The following is a 16,842-nucleotide window of genomic DNA, read 5'->3' as shown; positions in this document are numbered from 1 at the left end:
TTTTTCAGTTATTCTCTCCTTAAGTAATTTATTAATAATCCTAAATGCCACAAACAAAACTGGCAAATGAGTAAATAAAAAAATTGTTTAGTTTTTGTCAAGGTACTTTATTATTTACCTCCTAGCTTTATATTCCTACAAGTTTGTTTTTTCTTGTTACTAATTCCGTTAAAGTTTAATTACATTTCTAAAGTTTTCTGAAAATAATATTATCCAAATATTATGGCCAAAAGTTTGGATGTTGTTTTTGATCTTTCAGATATGGAATTATTTAGTAAAAATAGATTCTATAAAAGCAAAACAAAAAAAAAAACTGTTTTTATTGTATTTTTTGCTCTGACAGAAATTCAATAAAGAAACTACTTACAGAAACATTGTGGCTGGAGAAACGGTTTCCTGGATCATCCAGAACTTTATGGTGAGAGTTTCATCTGCAGTGAGGAAATCCAATTCAATCTAATTCAATAAAAGTTTATTTGTCCCCGAGGGGAAATTTAAAGGCAGAAAATAAACACAATCAAATCCAGGAGGGGGTAAATTTCTGAAGTTTCTTCAGCTGCTTGTTCTTGCACATAAATCACACATTTGGTCAGTTTACTTGTTTAAAAACTCAAATTAGGAATTTATTCATCTTTGGGTTGGTTTGGTGCTTGGAATCCTTAAAAATACTTTGATTTCATTTAGATTTTTATCCACATCTGCTTGATATTTAAACTGCAGAGTTTAGTAATAAAGTTCAATCTAATGTTTGATTAAAAGCCTAATTTTGGAAAAGGTTATTTGCAGTTGAAAGCAGATATTTACGTACAATCTAATAAAAATACACATTATTTTCTCTCTCTGAATTTAAATCAGATTAATCTTTTCTTATTTTATGTCAGCTAGAATTACCAAAATTATTTCTATTTGCTAAATTCCAGAAAACGAATATATTTTATATTTAAGAACTTATTTTGACTAATAATGGTCTTCATTTTAACACAATATGTTTGGATTCTTTTTATGTATTGAATATTTATTATTCTTAATGCCTCAGTGACTCACTTTGTCATTGAGGCAATTCAGTCTCTGTACTTGGATTAAAGATTTGATATATTTTATTACATTAAAGTTATTGAAATTGGGGAATTTTTTGTTAAATTCCCCAATTTCATTTCAAACATTTGAAAACAAAAATGTCACAAAAATATTAACAGCTGTAATAAATTATATAAAATAATAAATTGAAACATGTTTTTTTTTAGTTGATTTGTCTTGTTTTTATCTCCAAACTGTGGTGGTGGAACAGTTTAAAAACTTTGAAAATGCTTGAAAAGTTCTTCTATCTAATCAAATCCTGATTTTTCTTGCTCCTCTAATTTACGCCGCACTTGATTTGTTGTCTGATTTGGGATTTTTTGGATGACTTGTGCATCTCGACTTCAGATTTAGCTTGTGATTTAATCAGGCTGTCTTTAATTAGGCGATGTTTGTGTCGGAGTGAGGATTTAACGTCTCTACCTTCATGAAGTTACCATGACTCAGCAGAAATGCTCAGAGCTTTTCTGCTGAGTCATGGCTGTTTGTCAGACAGGTAGACGTGGCTTCGTGTTAATCCGTTTAGTCGAGTCAGACAGAAAGCCTCTCACAGATCCTGATTATCTGTTTAAATTCATTACAGAAACAAACGCTGCGCTTCCATAACGTCAGCACTTTCTGCTCTGCTGTCAGATTACAGAAAAAACATAAAATCTCATCATTTGTGGCTCTTCTTCAGTTATTAACTACTTCTTGGTGGCTTTATAATCCTATTTATTTTGTCTTCAAATGTTTTGTGGTTAATTTCTGTTGTGGCTGATTTGTAAATTCCTTTTTATTATTTTATCTTTATTAGTTCCCAAGGAAGCTAATTTTACTAGACATATGATCACAATACCATAATCCCAATAAAAGAAAAAGTTAATAAAGCAAAATTACAATTCTATATTTTAGGGAAAGATTACAGCATTTAACAAAATAGAATCATTTAAAAGAAAAGTAAAATTAAATGGTAAGAAACACAATGAAATAAATAAGAGTAAACACATTAAAAACATATTAAATAATGATAATGTATATCTACTATTAGAGACTTACAGTCTTCCTTACTTTGTCTTGTAATTTAGAAATGTTATTTTTCCATTTTATACATGTTAAATGTTGTATCCGTCCAGTCAACCGGTTTGTAAATTCAATGAACATTTTTCATGTTTCTTTATGTTTTGCTGTCATTTTCCATGTTGGTGCATTTCTGTTTCTCCTGATCACGTTTTTGTTCCTTTTGTTGTCGTTTTGAATTGATTCAGGCTCATTTCTGTCTCTGTTTATGTTTTGCTGCTCAGTCTCTTGTGTTTTGGCCTAATATCCGGTTTGGAGGCTGGAAGGAGAACTTTGTGTTTTCTTTCTGTCTGTAATTTCAGTCCAATCATGAAATCATGGAGCTTCTCTCCTTGGTTGATCTGATCAGCCTGATGGGATGTGATGGATGCTGCTGTGCTCACAGTTAATTGTTTTCAGTGTCTGCTGTCTTATTAATGTTTCATCATTTTTAATTTAAGACTGTTTGGACCAGAACGGAAATGGCCAGAGGACAGAAATGTTGTCAAAAACGTTCTTTGGAAAGTTAATTTCATACTGGACTGGTTTAATATTAGACAGAGAGAATAAAAAATGAGACGTTTTACTCCTGTATCGGCATAAAGTGCTTGATGAAGATGAAGATGTGGATATTTTCGTTTTAATCAGGATAAAATTATTACTGACATAATTTTTTTGCATTTGAAAAAGTTTAAACTGACACAAAATATTCATCATTTTATAATAACCAAGTTTTTTACAATACGTAGAATCATGTTTATCCAGACTTTGTTGCATATAAATCAGCTTTTATTAGATGAGGACGGATCGATCCAAAATATTGATAATATTGATATCAAGTTATCAGTATTGGATAAGAACAGGCTAATTCTATTTATTAGTCTTTTTAAGCCTTACGTTATTCTGCAATATGGTGACAGCAAAAGTTGTGAAAGAAATGTCAGCGAGTTGATCAATCAAGAATAATTGATCACAATTTTTGAGTATTACCTAATTGATGTGTACATAATCACAATTCAGACTTTTTAATTCTGGACCTACAAATTAACCAAAGTGTGAAAAACTAAAACTAATAAAAACTAAACAATATTGTACTAATAATGACTAATAAAAACTAGCAAACACACTGTAAAAATTCATTAAAACTAACAAAAGTCACAACGAAATAAAGCTAAGCTATAATAAACATTCAAAACTAATAAAACTGCAGTTAAAAAGTCGATATGTTTCATTTTCCTGCTGTGTGTGAATGCACCCTAACTAAACCCTTAAATTAAAGAGGATTTTTGTTTTAATGCTTTGTTGTGGAAACTGAAACTCTGATTTGATGACACACCTGAGTTTAGATGATTTTAGATTTACATGCATCTAAATAAACTCTTCTTCTCCAGTTCTGCTTTTCGATCACTTTCAGACAGTTGAAATCCATTCACTTCTCCTGTTGCTGTGACTAAAATAAGTCAAGGCTCGGCCAGCTGGGAACATGTGGAGATAAACTGATGGCAGAAAAATCTCTTTAAACGTGACGACCTGCCTGCTGCTTCGCAGCGTTAAACGTGTCAGTCGCTCCGTTTTTTCCTCTCGCTGCTTCTCCCCGCTTCAGGTAATTGTCGCTTCACAAACGCCGCGGCCTCGGCCGGCCAATGGCACGTACCTCGCCCCGTGACGTCAGCGGCGGGCCGCCTTGTCGGATGATTGCGGTTGCCATGCCAACGGGCCGAGGTTACAATCGCAGACGAGCGCGCTCCTGCCTGCAATAAGCGGCCTAAATGAAATCGATGTGGAGTGTGTGTGCCGTCACGACGAGGAGAGCGGCTGCAGATTCACACTCCCTTCAGGATGTAGTGGCAGCGTGAAAACAGCAGCTCATTTACATTCCTCTCTGAGGCGCCACCGTCACTTCAGGGGCTTCATATTCAGAGCACTGATGCTTTCAAAGACAATGTAGAGTTTAATAAACCTAAAGCTGAACGAGTGTTGCCACTTAACCTGCTCTTCTTGCAGGAATAGTTTAATATTTTACAAACAAGTTCAAGTTTCTGCAGCACATTGTCTATTAAAATGAACAGGTGGTGCTGTTTGAAGTTCATATTTCTGCAGAGAGAAACCGCATATTTACCAGTGGGAAACATTTAAAGAGACAGTTTTATGTGTTTTCCAGGCATATAAAGACATTTTCTAACATAATCAAGTATAAAGATGCTGTGTAGATCAAATATGACCCAAAAGAAATTTTACTTTGTAATTTAACACTTTGAAATTGGGTCTCTGTCTCTTTAAGAAGCTCCTGCTCTTTCTGGAACTCCACCTTTAGGAAGTCATCTCAACATAGCTCCTCTATTAACCATTTAACATTCTTACCAGCGTTGAAGTGAGAAGTATTTTCTATCCTACAGAAAAAATTCGCCCTCGTTTTGCTCAAATTTATCTTTATTTTAAATCCTAAAAACAGAAATAAAATGGTGGATCTTTAAAAATAAATTTCTAATAATACATCTTTTTCTAAAATTATAAATAGTCAGAAGACATTTTTGGCTGTAAATGAGTTTTATTTGACTAGCCGGATAGTAAAAATTACTCTTTAAGTTGTAAAGGTTGTAGACCTCTGGCCTAGTCAAAGTCCAAACCTCAACTTAACTGAAATGCTAAACTTGAATGGACTGAAGCAACAGAGTAAAACCTGAGCTTTAAAATGACTAAACTGACCTCCTTCTGTGATTGAAACTCCCCACCTTCCTCTTCCTCTATACCAATCACTCCATCAGCAGAGCAACTTCTCGTTCCTCCAACCAGGCAACAATCAGCCTCCTGCTATGAAACGTGCAGAAAGTAAAGTTGTGTTCAGCGGCTCACAGTAAAAGACGACGACAGACGCCTCTGAGCCAATCAGTGTTCAGCTTTTCAACTTTGTTTTGACCCCATTACGGCGCCTCCTGCAGGGCAATCAGTGAGGAGAGGTGTCAGATGAACAGTTCTGTATATGTTTATTCATTTAAAGGAGCAGTACATTTAAAATTTACTCTTTTTTTTAGCTTTTAGCTTTATCATAATAACATGATGTAACCTGATTCCTTCATGCATGTTGGAGAATACATTTAATCTCCATGGCAACCATTCAGCTGTGCAAAATGCCTGGGTGGACCTCGCTCCGCCTTTGAGGCGAAACTCCTCCCCCACAAGGGCCGGCGGCATTGGGGGGCATTGGGAGCCCGCCCACAGAGTTAGCCGTGCCCCCCCTGGACTGGAAGCTGTTTGTTGTTTTTACCTTAGAGAGGCCAACTCTCTGTTATTCCTATATCGATTTGATACAGTAGATATACAGCCCAGATATGGGCTTCCGCACTGCCCATATCTGTGTCCTCTGTCACTGTTTTCAGAAGTTAAAACTGTTTAATCCGTTTTTAACACGTCGTAACCTGTTTTTCCGAGCCGCTTTTAAACGCAACGTGAGCGCTACGATGCTCACACTAGGTTTACACCTGCGCGTCAGCGAAGGAGAACTGCTGCTGCTTTGGAGGCCTGCGCAGGTGTGTGCTAGAATCATGCAGCAAAACGCAAAGAACTTAGCACAGTTTCCCCCCCAAACTAACAGAGTGAGTTCAGTAATGCGGTTGGATGCAGGTTATGTTAGCCAAAAGATCACTAGCTAACACCAATACAGCACCTTAAGCTTGTTAACAAGTAGCCTGTAGACTACTGATGTTGTTGGTCTTGTTTTCTTTGCATTATTTGAGGTCTGAAGGCACTGCATCTCTTTTGTAATTTTAACTATTTCTCATTTTCTGCAAATAAATGCAACATTTTTTCTTGGAATTTTGGAGACATGTTGTCAGTAGTTCATAGAATAAAAGAACAATGTTCCTTTTACTCAAACATAAACCTATAAGAAGTAAAACCAGAGAAACTGTTCATTTTAAGTTGTCTCTTAATTTTTTCCACAGCTGAATAGCGTTTTTATAACAGAAGGTAACATAGTTACTTAATTTTGCTACACTGTAAAAACACAAAATCTTACCAAGTAATTCTGATCTACTTTTAGTGCAAATATCTTAGTACACTTACCAAAAACTTTTCAGCAGGCTTGTTTTAAGTCAATAATTCCTTAAAATTGCAGAAAAACTACTAGTTCTATTGGTAGATTATTTTCATTTAAAACATTTTTCCCATGTTATAAGTGAAATAACCAAATGCTTGGTACGATTTTGTGTTTTTGCAGTGTATAAAGTGGCACTATGTGCCTGCAAAACACATAAAACAGCTGTTTAAGATGTAATTGATCTCATTTAGTGTTTTATTATTAAAAGGTTACGTCTGTGTCCCCAGTGCTCCTACGTCCCCCCCTGTGAGAGGGACAACCAGAAGAACAAAGACAACGTTCTGCTGTGGGAGGATTACTTCACCAAAGAGGTCAGCAGCCAGTCCTTCACCTGCTTCTTCAACCAGCAGAGGAGGTGAGACACAAAGACACGCTCGTCTGTCTCCAGGTGCGAGACGGACAAATTGGAAGCAGGAGGACATGTGAGGAGGTGAAAGCTCCCTGGCTGACAGATCGATTTTACCTCAGGAGATTACAGACGGCCAGGCCGGCTTTCAGGAGCTGCTGCGTCTGATAGAAGCTTATCCACTTCCTAAATGACTGGCTGGGATTTGTGACCCTGCGGAAAAAAACTCCATTTCCTGGTTATTACATCTCAACACCAGAGTTGGGTTGTAACTAGTTACATTTACTTGAGTAACTTTTTGGACAAAATGTGCTTTTAGGAGTATTTTTACTTTTAGTTTAGTAACTTTATTTTGTTAGGACTGTCGCCAGATTAACCACATCATAAATCAAAACAAACTCAATAATTTCCATTTGCATGATTTATTGGTTTTTTCTCTTTCTACTAAAAACTGGATTATAAAAGTTCAGTTTGGTGTTTTGGTCTCAACTAGACCATTTTTTAAGAACAGCTTTGTTTACATTTTATTTGTTGTGTTTATTTATTTTGGATATTTAAAATGTCTTCCAGTTCCAGTGTTAAATATTCATTAGCATTTAAAGTTTATTAATCTTTGAGAATGTGTTCTTGCATTGTATTACTCAAAAATGGTCTCAAAACATCATTATTATCATTTATTGCGATAACTTCTGGGACAATTTATTGTCCAGAAAAATTTGCTATCATGACAGGCCTGTTGCTACTCTTACTAATTATGGAGACGATGATGCAAGGAAGGATTTTACATAAAATTAAGAAAATTATGAGCATCTGCTTCTTGAAAAACAGAGTCTGCTTCTTCTACAAATGCACCAAAACTTTTTATTGATAAACTTTCACATTTCACCACAACCAAGAAATTCTGTGTATTTCTTCATCATGTTTTGTTAAAATTTTTTACTAATAAATTTGTAGCATTCATTTGTTTTCATGCCTCTCTATTCAGAAACTCCTAAACAAAACCTAGGGATATGATTGTTTTTCTGGGTTCAGTCTAACAAAACCTTTTTAAGCGTGGGACCACAAACTGATGAGACAAAGAAAAACTGAGGAGCTTGTTGTGTGTCAGCTTTATCCTCCTATTATTCAGCCGCTGCTTACCTGTGACCTCAGCTGCTTTTATTTTTATCTCTGCAGCAGGATGAGGACTCTCTGCTTCGTAAATGAGGGCCCAGCGGGAGCTTGTTGATGCTGCACATTGGCTCTTCGGTCATTTAGACGGAAAACTAGAGCACTGCACGCCGTTTTATTTAAAGATTTGAAAAGAAAACACACCTGGGCTTTGGGTTTATGTGTTTCTGGAAGGAATGTTAAAATATAACAGCAGCTAAAACGTCACAACAAGTGATTTTTCTGAACCAGTTCTTTGCTGTTTTAAAGAGTATTTCATTTAAAAATTCCCCAGACGACTGTTTGAGTTTGAGACTCGGACTAGTGTCGCATTTCAGGCTCAAAAATAAAATTTCAGACTTGACTTGGACTCGTGGTCAGAGACTCGAGTCCCAGTTTTTATCAGATTAATGAAGAATGACAGGAAGCCGACGTGTGAGCTAAAAACTTTTACTGTGAAACAATGAGCTGGATTATTAGCCAGTGATGTTGGTGGATTATTATGGGATGTTAGCGACTCATAGCAATCTGTTTATGTTAGCGTTAGCTTCAAGTCTACATGAATGTCTTTCCAACAAAATGACTGGATCATTTCAGAACAAATTAAAAGTATCCTACCGACTGCTAAGCTATCTGCTAAATTACAGGGACACTTCCTGCTAGAAATATCAAAATAAAAGCACTTCCTGTTCCACTTATTTAGAAGTTTAATACTCATTTACTTCCTCCACTTTGTCCCATTCACTATGTTGCTGTTTATACCTTAAATTTGAACATCTTTACTATTTAGAAATCTTAAGAAATAATTTCCCAATATTGTTAAGATTTCTCCAACTCAGAAGAAGAAAACGATCCAAATCGGATTTAATCCAACAATGAAGTTGTTAATTTAATCACTATAAATACTAACGTTGAAATTCATCAGTAACAGCTTTTTGATTTCTTTCTGGTATTTTTCTATTTCTAATTGGTAAATAGTACATCTGATCAATTTTCATTTTAATATAAATCAGGCTTTCGCAGATTTTTTGGATCATTAATTAAATGTGAAATGATAAAACAAATTGATAATAAATATTGCTATTAGTTTAATAGTTGCTTCTATGTTGGTTACAGAAACTAACATGTTGCTGCAGCTGGAAAGTTGGACATTCATGGACTTTTTTTCTCAGTGGAGGAAGAAGTTTAAACATGTTTTTTTTATTATTTTTGCAGGGATTAAATTCTTTTCCAAAGTTCTGAAGAAAAACTAAATCCAGTTACTGTGAAATGAGAACGTTATTAATATTTCTGACCTTTTCTCAGAAGCACGGCTCATTACCAGGGTAACCAATCGAGGTGCAGCATGCTGCTGCATTATATGCCTCCATTATATAAATTAGCTTTACCTCTGCTCATTAGTTTTTTCACTAAAATGTCTGATTGGACCTCTGGGGCTTAATAACACGGGACCAACGGTTCTTTTTGTTTCTGAAAAAAGATGCTTAATGGAACTTGAGTTCAGAAATATTGAAATTTACCTGAGAGATTCTTCAGTTCAAGTAGGAAACCTGTGTTGGTTCTACAGCTGCATCTTAGCTCTAGAACCAGTTTAATTTTCCACAGCCATGTGCTACTTTGCACATAAAATCCCAATAAAATGCATTGAAGTTTTTCCTGTAACAAAGCAAAGTGGTACCGGTGTCAGTGGGTGGGAATACTTTTGTGAGCCAAAATGACTCCCATCGCAGTGATGCAGCTCAATGAATCAGTGAATGAATGCTGTGAAAGCATTTGTGTCTGTATTTCTAAGTCCTGCCAGGCCTACAATTATTTCACCACATGGTGTTTTATAAGCCCAGTTTAAAACGGTTGGTGTATAATTTTTATCGGATGTCAAAAATGTCGTTCAGGGTTACAGATATCTAAAAATTTAAAATCAACTAAACTGGTGGTTTTAAGTAGTTGTTGTTTTTTTAATAAACCAGTTGTAGAATAGGAAATGCTTTAGTTGAAAACCAAAACAAACTGTTTGTGTCTTTATTGTGTTTATCTGAAACAAAAATCTTTAAGAGTTTCTTTTATAATTGTTTTATTTTCAATTTCTTTGCTTCCAAATCAACATGCTGCATGGTTTCCACGCATCCTTAAAAAGTCTTTAAGAGTCTTAAACTCATCTATCTAAAAATAAGGCCTTAAAGTGTCTTAAATTCATTAAAACAAATTTCAGTCGGCCTTAAGTGTTAATCACAGGTCTTAAATTTTGTCATTTCCTCCTCAATAGTTTTCCATTCTTATGCATATATATATATATTCCTATATGTCAGAATAAAGTTACTAACTCATAAATCCTCCAATTGATTTCTGTTTATTTCTGATTTTCCAGGTCTGACGACGCTTTGTGGCATCAATCTATTTTATTTTCAATTTCTTTGTTTCCAAATCAATGCAGGGCATCCTTAAAATTTAATTAAAAGTTAAATTTTTAATTAGTTAAATTAAAATTTAATTAAATTAGCTTTTAATTTATATAAAACCAATTTATATCAATTAGTTTTAATTTACATAAATTAAAACTTATATTTATATAAATTATAAATGTATATAAAACTAATTTATATAAATGAGTTTTATATAAACTAATTTCTATAAAATTAGGGCCTTAAAATGTCTTAGATTCAGTTAAAAATGTAAGTGGGCCTTAATTTTTAACTTAATTTAAGACTTAATGCAAGTCTTAAATTTTCTTTGATAGTTTTCCACTCATGCTTTGCGTCCTGTATTTAATTTTCATTATCTTTGCTTTCAAATCAACATGCTGTGTGGTTTCTGCACATCCTTAAAAAGTTTTAAATTTATCTAAAATTAAGGCCTTATAATGTCTTAAAGTGATTTTTTTTTAAACAGGCCTTAAATGTTGTCATTTGTTCCTCATTAGCCTTCTATTGTTATAAATATTCATATATTTGATTATAATCCTCAGGTTGATTTCTGTTTATCTCTGGATTTGCAGGCCTGACGACGTTCTGTGGCAGCGTTCCCATGACACCAGCGTCCTGCTGCACTGCGTCCTCTGGCCAATGGTGTCTCTCCTTCTGGGCACGCTCATTGTGCTGCTGACGGTTTGCGCCCGCTCCCTGGCCGTCAGAGCCGAGGCGCTGCAGAAGAGAAAATGTTCCTACGAGGTTTGCCAGGATTTGTCCATCACCACCTCTGATCGCCGCGGCAACAAACCCGGGGACCTCCTGGCAACTAACTCTGACCCCGAGCTGTCGTCGCCATCAAGGACCCTTCCTCTGTTTGCGGTGCCGGTGAGGCGACGGGATCGGGAACATTAGGCCAGAGAGGAAACTTGGTTTCTCAACTGGAGCCGCTGATGGGCGACTGGACGCCGCGGTGAAGGTCTGCTGTGATCTTCCTCAGGAGGAAGATGAGGGTAAATCCACTCTGATGTGTGTCGAGTTCACCTTAAACACTCTAGCAGCTTTTCTCATTCGGCCTGATCAGCAGGAGCTGAATCCACCTCAACCGGTCCCACATTTCATCTTAAATTAGAAAGTCTTCTGAATTTCCTATCAAAGCTTTTATTTCTCACGTTTACATTACAAAAACACAAAAAATTACCAAATAATTTTGGTCTAGTTTCTAGTGCAGATATCTTAGCACACGTGAAAGAAGACAAACTAACTTAAAAGTTACACACCAAATTCCACAGCACATCTACATGTTACGGTTGTCATAGTCAAGCTAGCATAACTGAACTACTTCCCTCTCACTCACTATTTTTTTTGTAATTAAAACTGTTTCCTGACCTTGTTATCTAGTTGTCAATTATTAAGATTTAGTTTGTTATATTGATAAATTAAAACCAATGCTAGTCATTGGTTTTAGCTGTTAAAACCAATGACTAGCATTGGTTAGCAAGCAGCTTTTTGCCCTCCAGCCAGGACATGGTGTGGGAACTTGCGACGTCACGCTGGAAGGAGTCTGTCGTTTGCTAAGAAGTTACTTTTATGTTAGTTTTGCCTTATTTCAAGTGCAGTAAGATATTTGCACTACAAACTAGACCAAAACTACTTGGTAAGATTTTGTGTTTTTACAGTATATTACATTTTTCTTTGTTAAAAGCAAAGAGTTTCTATATTTAATCATTATTTTTGGGCAGGGTAATTAAAGCAAGTCCGATCATTTAAATAAAGAAAAAAAACTCTCCTTCATGTATTTGCTGAGCTTTCACTTTGCACTTCCAGTAATCCCCAAGAGAGCTTATTATAAAACAAGAAAGTGCTTCTTCTAGTCTGATCGGTAGAATATGCAAAACAACAACAGTAAATCCTCTAATCACAACCAAAGCAGATTTCCAGCGCAGATTAATGTTTTCCTTCAGCAGCGCCGCTTTTCTTACATTGTTCCACTTCACAAATCAGAAAGAACTTATAGATATTTAATCTCGATTAATCTCACTAAAACTGAATCTTAGATTTTGTTGGATTTTTCAGAAATATGTACTGATAAAATAACACTTAATATTTATTTTATAATTAGTCTTATGGTGTAAAATGTATTATTTTAGTCATATTTGTCTACATGATTTGAAGAGACCAAAAATCTCTCAAGCTTCGTTTCCATTGACCATTTAACTGCGCAATTTGACATTTAAAAATAAATTTGCTTAATGGAAGTGTGGCAAGAACATTTCCGCTTTTTATTGCAGCTTTTGTGTAAAAATGCATTTCCTTCTAAATCCCAGCAGCCAAAATGTTTCATGATCGCCTCTGGAGGAATTACGCATGTGAAGATTATTGGATGTTTGGTTCAGCACTTTGATTCCTGATCATCATTCATTCCTCGGTATTAAAGTTATATTTCACGACTCGCCCAAAACTTCCCTCCGTTTTATATTTTTTATAAAAATTGAAAACGGCTCGATGAATTTAAGCCCTAACTGTAAAAAAAATCTGAGAACATAAACAACCGATGGAAGATTAACGATAATTAGAAGGTTTTTAATTTACTGAAGCTGAATCTGATTTTCCTTTGATAATATTCATCTCAATCACAATTCTCTAAGATTCAAATAAATTATTTTTTTATCCAAATGTTCATAAATGCATCTCTAAATACTGTTCAGAGTTAGCTTGCATCAATTTATAACTATCAATCAGATCAAAGTTTATAAATATTAATCACTATAAATCTAAATCCTGTTCAAAGTTAGATCCAATCAGATTTGATAAATACTGAACAGAGTTCGCTCAGATCAGATTTTCTAAAATATTGCTTAAAGATCACAAATCACAAGGTTTCTAAATTCAGAGAACTGTTTTCAGGAAGCTGACATGATTCCAATCATCTTTATTGATTAACTTTCTCCTGCTGATGACCTTCTGTAGAAACTCCTGATAAAACTGAGGATCAAACATTTTATGGTCGACAGTTTTAGAAACTCTGATCTGGAAAACCCAAACAGAAAACTGAATTTTCTCACCAGTTCTGGTTTAAGACTGTAAAACCATCAGCTGAACTGGTTCACTATCACCTCCTTTCCACTGAGCGGTACTTAGTACAAACCTCTTTCAAAAAAAGTCAAACCATCCTTCTAACACCAGTTTTTTCCATTTTATAAAGTTTTAATTCAAAGGAAACTGCTCGTTTTTAAAATGTTGGCAGGTTTCCATACAGAGCGGGTCTGAATGTAGCTTCATGAAAACACTTAGTGCCTCCTCTTCCTCTGTGACTCCGGTGCCATGCTGTCTTCCTATCGCTTTTACTTCCCTTTTTGTTCTAATTGTAATTTCATTTCCACATTTCCTGTTTTCTAATATCTATATGTGTGTTTTTTCCTTAGTCAGCCTGGAAGCTGATGTGATTAAATTAATGTTTATTTTAGGAGAGTTCATTATTAGTTTATAGATTATCAGTTTTTATCTTCCATTATGTCAGCAGAAATACAGCTAAATTGTTTGGTTGTGTCTCAATCGTTTGAGTTATTTTGTTCAAACTTAAACATTTAATAGTTACAATGAACCACTAATATATTTCTATAGGAAGCACTGACATTTTACTATTTTAGTAGTTAAATCAGTGAGTTTAATTCATTTTCTCATTATCTATAAGTAATGTTTGTTAATTAAAATCCATAATTTTTCTCTTTGTTCATCTAAAGAAAATGTAGCTTCACTGTAGCATTGAATTTTCCAAGCTTGTCATGTTTCCATCTGGGATTAATGAAGTTAGATTTAATAGTTAAAGCCATATGCTGAGCTGTCAACTGCTGTAGCAACAAAAAACTACAAATCTTTGTATTTAATCAGATTTTCTCTGTTGAAATGTTGACTTTATTTTCCCTGTGAAGTCAATAGCTGATGGTTGAGATGAAATAAAGTGTTTGTGTTGTTATAATGAGCGAGCAGCTTCGGATCTTTGTGTCGTCCCGTCTGAACCTCAGCTCTGTACCATGTGACCCAGGTAGCCGCTTCGCTTCGTGTTTCACTGATGAACATGATGACTGCTGTGCCTGATAAAGATCTTTAAATAAAAACTAACTTTATCTGAAACAGCGTCACTCTACTTTATTCTTCCAGACTGTTTCATTTTGTTTCCCACAGAGACGGAGCAGCAAACCAAATTCAGAAATCAAATTCTCAAATTTCTGAGATTAAAGTCAAAATTTCTGAGTTATTTCTAGCAAACTTTCAAACTGTGAAATTTCAAAGTTTTTTCTTCAAAATTTCTGAAATTTAACATTTTTTTATTTTTTCAAGAAACTTTCAACTTTTCAGGCACAGAAACTTCCATGTATTTTCTTTGAAAGTTTTTGTGATTAAGTTTGACACTTGAAACGGAGAAATTTCCAAGATTTTCTTAAAAAAGATTTCTGAGATTAATCTCAAAATTTCAGTTTTCCCTAGCAAATGTTCAACTTTTCAAGCGCCGAAATTTCCCCCCAAAAATTTACATTTCAAGATAAATCTACAAATCTTAGCAATTTTTTTTACTTTTAGAGCTCAGAAATTTCCAATTTTTCAAAAATATGTCGAGATTAATCTACAAATTCTAGCAATTTTTGGACTTTTTGAACTCAGAAATTTTAAAGATTTTCTAGAAAAATCTGAGATTAATTTTAAAATGTCACCATTTTCTCTAACAAATTTTCAACCTTGGAAATGTTCACATCTTTTCTGGAAAGTTTCGAGATTTATATAAAAATTTAAGAGATTTTTATAGCAATCACTTCCAGACCTGTAAAATCATTTAGTAGAACCAGTCTAATAACACGAAGCAGGTAGAAGAACTAAAAAAGAAATACATCATGCCGTGATTTAAAGAAATGAAGAAAGCCAAGTCATCAAAGTCAGACATTTTGGTAGGTGCAATGACAGGCTCAACCACTAGGTGTCACTACATTCTAGATAAATCAAAAAATTACACAAAAAGCTTGTTTGAATCTGAAATTGTCTGTTTGCAGAAACAAAGTAGCACGTTTAGTCACACACATCCGCTCGCTGTCCTTCCTTTTATCTGACCGCCTTCATCTTCATTGTTTCATTCACAGATCAGATAGAGGATGAATGGCCTCCAACAGGAACAGCTGCTAGCAAGGTCTGAGTCACTACACTCACTCTTTGTTTTTAATGAATATTCAGTGAGTCACATATTGACACTCATTCAGCCGGACTGCAGTGTTTAATGCCAAACCACTTACTCAGAGCTCGCTGGGATCAAACTCACTCGCTTTGATTTGTGCCTCAGTTTGTCATAAACTCAGCACATTTATTCACCGGAGCAAGTTCTGCTGAATGCAGCTCATCTGATTCGAAACAGCTTAAAGTCTCCAAATGTGTGCTTTTAAATCAAACTGCTGTCTCTATCCTTAGTTTGAACACTGCACACCAAGATTTTACTCAACAATTTAAAATAACTTTCAGCTCTTCTGTTAAAGTGATTGAAGAAAACAAATGAGGTCAAATTGAAACATGTTGGAGCCGCTGTAGATTGAAAAACATAAGGAGTAAATTTATGCCCTAAAAGTTACTAATTTTTAGATTATGTCAGAAATGTTCTTTAATAAACAGGGCAATTTCTGAGTTTGTCCGTTGAACTAAAATCTATTTTCTTTAAATCAATATATTTCCATTTTTATACTATTACTTTTAGACTTTACCATGAATATCAATTCAGTTTCTAAATGCAGAAATTTCTAGGTTTTTTTCTCAAAAATTTCTGAAATTTATGTCAAAATGTAAACTTTTTCTAGCAAATTAACAACTTTTTGAACTAAGTTTTTTTTTCTCAAACATTTCTAGGATTTCTTTCTCTTTTTTAAGTAATTAATTTATTTCTGCCTACATGCCCTCCATGTTTCTGTCATAACATCTTCGCTGTTGTAGCAAATCAGTCATTCTGTGGCTGAGAAGTTGACTCTCCTCCAACATGAAACTTAAGTTAAAACTTAAGGAGTTTCTTGAGAGTTTATATGTTAAAACAGAACCACATAAAGTGAGGTTTTCATCACAAACAAAACTCTGAACCGTTTCAATTTCCCATTCTGGTTTGGCTACCATATTGGTTCTTCTGTCAACAGAATAAAGATAACCAGCGTCGCCCTCTGCTGGATGGAGGCCAAACTACAACACTAACAGAAGATCTAAGAGGACGTTATTAATGAATCTGAACTAAATTTAATAAACCATTAATTGACAATTAGTCATAAGTTGATTAATTGTTTCAATTCCTAATTTATACTCTGTAAAATGTCTTTGAATCCTTCTCATCCCTGTCGTGAATCCTTTCTGCTGTTTCTCACCTGTTGAAGGTTTCTTATCCGTTCTGATATTTAAAGAGCTGAAACCATTTTCGTTCACCTTGTCTCTTTTCATCTCGGTTCTTTGTTTTAATGAAGAGATGTAAAATGTCACCGTCTGAGACGCTGCAGGCTGGGAAAGGTCAGCTCTGGGGTTTTCTGACAGGTGAGACTAGTCCACTCCACAGGAAGAGCTGGAAACCCACTTCCTGCTTCAAAAACTGCACAGTTCTTCTGATTTTAGCACATTGGCTTCAATTCAGGGAGAATTGTGGCTCTTCTAAGGTCCAAATGTAGCATTTCAATCAGGTTGAGGTAAGCTGGAGGGGTTAGATGATGGAGGTTACATAGACA

The 16,842-nt window shown here is 34.9% G+C and overlaps 1 protein-coding gene across 2 annotated transcripts in view; it reads left to right on the top strand.

The window, feature by feature from the left end:
- LOC116736392 (calcium-activated potassium channel subunit beta-4) overlaps positions 1-11,360 on the top strand; it is a 28,128-nt gene extending 16,768 nt beyond the window's left edge. For both annotated transcript variants that reach the window (XM_032588816.1, XM_032588815.1), the window contains 2 exons: positions 6,439-6,566; positions 10,699-11,360. In XM_032588816.1, the coding sequence (XP_032444707.1) occupies positions 6,439-6,566; positions 10,699-11,023 (453 nt within the window). In that variant the 3' untranslated portion in view covers positions 11,024-11,360. The remainder of the gene's footprint in view (positions 1-6,438; positions 6,567-10,698) is intronic.
- Positions 11,361-16,842: the final 5,482 nt, after the last annotated feature.

This window comes from Xiphophorus hellerii, chromosome 17, assembly GCF_003331165.1.
Source record: "Xiphophorus hellerii strain 12219 chromosome 17, Xiphophorus_hellerii-4.1, whole genome shotgun sequence".
Classification (NCBI taxonomy): Eukaryota; Metazoa; Chordata; class Actinopteri; order Cyprinodontiformes; family Poeciliidae; genus Xiphophorus; species Xiphophorus hellerii.
Note: the sequence above shows the minus strand (reverse complement) of the source record. Positions and strands in the feature narration are given on the sequence as shown.